This window comes from Cupressus sempervirens, chromosome 8, assembly GCF_028749045.1.
Source record: "Cupressus sempervirens isolate cs-2001-9-10 chromosome 8, ASM2874904v1, whole genome shotgun sequence".
Classification (NCBI taxonomy): domain Eukaryota; kingdom Viridiplantae; phylum Streptophyta; class Pinopsida; order Cupressales; family Cupressaceae; genus Cupressus; species Cupressus sempervirens.
The window spans coordinates 748,696,881-748,703,200 of record NC_143125.1 but is presented as its reverse complement, the minus strand read 5'-3'; the positions used below and the strand labels follow the sequence as shown (position 1 = coordinate 748,703,200).

At 30.8% G+C, this 6,320-nt stretch overlaps 1 protein-coding gene across 1 annotated transcript; it reads left to right on the top strand.

The window, feature by feature from the left end:
- The first annotated feature begins 293 nt into the window (after window positions 1-293).
- Window positions 294-1,641, top strand: LOC149544588 (putative phospholipid hydroperoxide glutathione peroxidase). Its single transcript, XM_089796415.1, has 6 exons — window positions 294-332; window positions 453-529; window positions 725-786; window positions 919-1,037; window positions 1,238-1,393; window positions 1,618-1,641. Exons 1-6 carry the CDS (start codon window positions 294-296, stop codon window positions 1,639-1,641), a joined length of 477 nt encoding a protein of 158 aa, XP_089652541.1.
- The last annotated feature ends 4,679 nt before the right edge of the window (window positions 1,642-6,320 follow it).

Here is a 6,320-nt window from a genome sequence, read left to right as displayed (position 1 = left end):
CCATCACTCGAAATCATAATAAATCCTACATCGTAGAGGTTTGAGTTTTCAAGAATGGATGACAAAGAGTCGACGCTTCCTAGGACCGTAATGTGCCACCCATATGCACTCTCACATTTTATTATTGTAACAAAAGCTCTCATTGTATTTCTATATAAATCTCACAACTTCCACACCACACTCAACCATCTGCAAGGTGTTGTTTACTGATCAATTCAGGAATAATCAGTGAGGAAAATTAACAATTTTGATTTGGGTTCTAGCTATTTTCTCCAACTCCCAATTGTTCTACTATGGGTGGCAGCGCTAATGTCCATTGTTTTACAGTCAAGGTACTTTCAGGTTCGACCTTATAGCATTAGATTGAAATTAGCTATCATATTTTGTGCACCCATGAAATGGGAATATGCTTATGAATTTCATATCATGATATCAGAAACGTTTAATTGCAGGACATAAGGGGTAACGATGTGGATTTAAGTATTTACAAGGGTAAAGCTCTTCTTATCATCAATGTTGCTTCAGAATGGTATTTCTCCCTTAAATTCATCAATGGGGATTTTATTTTGTTCTCTTTAAATGTTTCTGACTGGAAGACAAAAATTTATGGGCAGTTTGGGATTTTGTTCTGTGGGTGGCTGCTAAATCTCCACTTATATTTCATGTAATTGTCCTGTTTTCAAATCATGGAAAATGGATGAGTTTTAATTTTTATCCTTGGCAGTGGATATACTACCTCACACTACAAGGAGATGAATGAATTGTATGCAAAATATAAGGAGCAAGGTGATTCTCCTTGAATGACATCTGATTAAGTTCATCAACGGCTATAAAATATTTAACTTCTCTTCAATTGGATTTCAAATTTCTATTTCTTGTCACTATGTTTTATATTGTCTGTTGATCAACTCTTTTCAGGACTAGAAATACTGGCCTTCCCATGCAATCAATTTGGTGGACAGGAACCAGGTGACAATGAGCACATTGCAGAAATGGCATGCACTCGTTTTAAAGCAGAATTCCCAATATTTGGCAAGGTCAGCATACCTTACTGTTTTTTAATTTTCCTTGTTATTTTGATTTGTTATTTATGTAAACTCATCTATCATAAAAGAAACAATCTTGCAATTAATTCCCTTATTTGACCGTATGCTTATTGGGTTTTTCAGGAATTATATTGTAGTTTCTGTTATTTATAGGATTTTTGAGTATTTATATTGTAGTTTATGTTATGTAGGTTGAGGTAAATGGTGATAATGCAGCTCCTATCTATAAGCTCTTGAAATCAAGCAAAGGTGACGATATTGAGTGGAATTTCACCAAGTTTCTTCTGGACAAAGATGGAAATGTGGTTGATCTATATGATCCAGAAACTTCTCCACTGAGTATTCAAGTATTTGACAATCTAGCTTTCTTATATCAGTTCTTGTAGTATTCATGATATGATTGTTTTCAGAAAGCATTGTTTTAAAAATTGATTGTATATATTCTTTCAAACATAATTTGATTTCAGAAATAATCTTTTGAATTCTTAGCTTTTTAATATGATGACTGTCTTTGTGGTAATAAGATAAATCCTTATAAAGAATCGCTAATATTAGTAGTTTATGTTTGCAGGACGATATAAGGAAGCTCCTATGAACTGCCAAATTCTTCATAACCAGAAGATTTACAGAATTTTACAGTGCCTACATAATGCTAACGAATAAGACGAAAAAAATCCATGTGTTTCTGGTTACAGAACACGACTGCAGCTTCAGCTGGAAACTTTGTTATGAATTTCTATGTTGTAACTGTTTGAAGTTCACCCTTATGTTGTAGTTCTACGTTTCTTTCACATGGCTTGAACTGCTTTACATGTTTGTTTTCTGTGCATCTTGGAGTAATTAAGCTTTGAGATTTATGACATGTTAGTAGTTTTATCTTATTTTCATATGGATTGAACTACTTAAGATGTTCAAGATATTTCTTTTGTGTTTATTTTGAAGTAAAATGTTATTGATGTTCTTGTTATGTTCATTAGAAAGTCAGTGGAATATGTATGTTATTTCCTCTACGAAAGTAGTATGTTATTTTTCAGTCAATAGTGATTGTTTGCCATTATGGAGTTAATGACTAGATTTATATGCAAAGAAATAGAACTCTAATAACAGGGGAGTTGTTATATGAGAGATTATCACGGAAGAATTTTTATATTATATAAAAATATATAAATCTAAAATAAAGATTTTATATAAAGTATATATGAGAAAATTCTTTTTAAAAAACTTCATATTTTAAAGTAATCTAAATTGCTATTCAGCAAATTAATGAACTACTATGCACTTGTACTTCAAGTGTTAATAGGAATATCATCAACATTGAAATTATGCTTGTAATTTCAGTAGTATAATAACACTTAAAAATTGATCATACAAACAATGTCAAATATCAATGAAGCACAACCTAGAAAATATGGAATTAAAAAACATGGTTTCAAAAGTTAATGTCTCTCCTTGGTCTTAGTCTTTATGGCTATTTTTAAAAAATTATTTATACCTCTATATTGTCATAGCCTATCATATTTGTGTCACGACCCACCTAGTGCTACTTCTACTTTGTAGGAAGATGTTAAAAATTTTGACCCAGTCAACTTGGTTTGTTGACCTTGACTACAAACTTCTTTGTAATTGATTGTCTAAGCTAGGCATTAAGTTGACATTTGTTTAACTTGTGTAAGCTAGGCATTAAGTTGACATTTGTTTAACTTTGATCGTATGTTGCGACATGATTAGTTTTTTATTAATTGCATTATGTTTTGGATGATAGTTGATATCGATATACTATTTGATTTAAGAGATGATGTTACAATGATAGATGTTTTATCATGTTTCGCTCATATAATTTTGATATTGTGATTAATAGAAATAATTTTTCTCATGATCTCATGTACTCTGATTATATTGGTATTTGATGGTATCAATTATAAGGATCTTTGATTTGAATGATACATCTTATTATTCATATGAAGTATTTCTTAAGTATTATGGGATACTGATTAATTGGCTTTTTGTTGAATGTTTGAGTATGTATAGGATTGAAGGTGAGGGTGTGGCTTAGGTAGAGGAGGATAGCTCCTTTGTAGGGTTGGAAAGGATAATCTGGTGTTTGCACACACACACACACACACACACACACACTCTTATATATGAATCATTTTTTATTTATTTATGATTTTAACCTTTATCCTCATTTGACAATATGGATAAGCTAGGTGAAGTTGTTATTTGAGAATTTACTTTTAGCATGCATTAAAAGTATTAAATATTTGTGTCTCTCATTTTGACTTAATTAAAAAGTGTGTGAGATGATTTAAAAAGTGTGTGAGATGATTTCATCACTTCATTTTTTTTCTAAAATAAAATGTTACTAGATTCTAATGGGACACTTGATAAATATTGTTTATTGTCAATCTAATCTTACAGTGTAAATTTTTTAACAAATATACAAGTTTTCATTATTAAGAAGACAAGTTCAGTTATTTATCCTTGCACTCTAGTAGTGGCCATTATGGAACTTAAACCAAACTTTAGCAAAATATGGATTGATCATCAAGCAAATTATAAATCAATAGCTTAAATTAAGGAGATTTAACTCTATAAAGGACACGATGATAGAAGAGAGGAGTAGTTTTGTATAAGAGACTTTGAAGAAAAACCCAAATAACTCACACCATTTTGGGGAGAGATTAATATTATCTTTAATTTTAAAAGCACTTTTGTTTTATAAAAGCAAGTAGTAATCTATAGAAATGGGATTTTTCAAGTTTGAAAAGAGGGAAGTGGGACTTGTTTTTGAGAAGGAGATAAGAGGTTTGTACCAATGGAAAGGAGGTTGCTTGACTTTCTTCTCAAGAGTTTTATAACATCTAGGAAACGCAGATGCTAACCAAGTTCTCTTTTCTTTTATATGTCCTTGTTAGTGGTGATAATAGTTTTAGAAATGATTGAAGTTGCAATGGAAATAATAGGATATGAAATATCTATTCAGTGCTTGTGATTTATTAATTTTTCTCTCTGATTATCATGATAAGGTATTACCATCTTTAAATCAGCAAAGAATCTATGAAATGACATATTATGTTTGAATAAGAAGATGAAATAATTAATTTTTTTTCTTTTATAAACTCATCTACTCTTATGGTCTGTTGTCTTTTGTTTATGATGAAAATTTTCTTTCTCAATCTAAAACTCTAATTAGTTTTCTCTAAGTCTTTCTTACTAAGGCACAATATGTTTTCTTAATTTATCTATTTAACTAGTTGCTAGACTATGGTATATACATCATCTATGAAAAGTCTTTTTGTAGTCTATTTGATTGATTATTTTTACATGCTCTAATTATGGTGGAAAATTTTTGAGTGAACCAGCGGTGCACTCTCCAGGGATGCCTATAGTGCATGTGTTTTTATTTTGTTTTATTTATTGAAATGTCTCTCTTATTGTGCATGAAATTTAGCCAAAAAGAAGAGAGGTGTGCCTACTAAGAGAAGCACCCAACTAGTAGATGTTATATTGTTGAAAGAGTGTTATTTATTTTAGAATATGAAGTTTAGTTGTAGTTAAAGTAGTGGGTTCCTTGGTTGTCAAATCTTAAGTTTTGAAAGGCAAAACTAAAAATCACAAAATGATCCCTCTTTATTTCTGGTATAAAAATATTTGCAGTTAGTTCTTTTGTGGTCTATATGTAAACCTCCAACTAAAATAAGTAGCCATGGTTTTTGGTTTGCCACTACTCTCGTCTATTAATGATCCCTTTTCAAGATTAAACCTCTAAATGTACTTTATTGACAGCATGATGTGGTATTTTTTTGGTTCAATAGGCCAAGAGCTTTAACTTAGAAATTGAATTTGTTTTTGTATAAACCATGTCTGTAAGTGCTAGTTAAGTATTCAGAGCTTTTATATAGAGAACTAGATAGAAATGATATGTAGATGTGTAACTCTTTAAGTTAGTCTTAACTATATCTTACTAGTATCCTTTTAAAGTTGAGAGGTTGAAGGCATTCTTTAGTAGAAGACATTTTCTTAAACCATAAAATTTGATGCTTAAATAGATGTTCACAGTGGGAATAAATAGAGTGAGATGCTTGGTTGTTTAGCTTTGTTCCAAAAATGTATGTTCTTGCTAATGTTGGTCTAGAACATATTGGATAAGCAATTAGGTGCACCAACTTTTAGAGTGAATATTTGAAAAGTTTATTATTCTAAACAAAATATCTATAATCATGATATATTTTGTTCTTATTGTCTATTTTTTTAAGATGTTACTTTTTTTAAAATTTGAACTCTCTTTGTTAAGCTTGCCTAAGTTTAAAGTACCTTGATGAGAGGTATTATGAGTGAGTCACTACTGGAAAATGTCTCTGTCATTGGGATTGATTATATTCTATTATATTCATTTGGTTTGTGTCATTTAGAATGTAAATATGTTAACGGCTGAAATAAGAGATGAACTCAACATAAGTTTGCATGATAGAGAACAACATGGTTTGTATTATAGCAATCAAGTGCATTTCATTTTTTGATTTACAAATTGAAATATTCTTATCATTTCATATTTGTTGTTAACTTAAAGATATTATTATGGAATGGTGTTGAATGTGGATTAAAAGGAGAGGATGGAAAATTGGAAGTCTTAATATAATAATATTTTATTGGTACTTGCTAATTCTCTTACATACACTCGTTATTTGCTTGGCCAAGCTTAAAAGTTGAATGCATATGATTGAGATGCATGGCTATATTTTATTCCTCTCTTCCACATCCATTTTTAGATACTACTTAGGCACATGGTTGCATAGTAGATTAGTCACATGGATGCACTAGATCCATCTGATCCAATCTTCCCAAGTTGCTAGGCTTATTGTGCCAAGGTTGGGGTGTTCTTCATTTCAGGAAGAACCCTAGGGGAGCCAACCACTTTCTAGTTGGGTGGTAAAAATGCCTAGGCTACACTTTCCTCTCATGATAGTAGATGGACAACATTTTGGTGGCTTTGGAGACATGGCTACATGCAGATGGACATGGGTTTGATGGCATGTTTATTTTGTGTATTTGGTGTTGTATCATGATCTTGTACATATATGATATACTCTTTGCATAGTGTTTGACATGCAAGTTAACATTTCTCTTGGATGTATTATTTACTTGTAATGTCATGTAATGACATGTCAATTCAATAGTTTAGTCAATTATTTCATGTATTTGAGCTTTCATTGTAAATGATGTAAATTATAATGTTTTGACAGTGGTCGACACTTGTGTTATATTTTGGTTGTT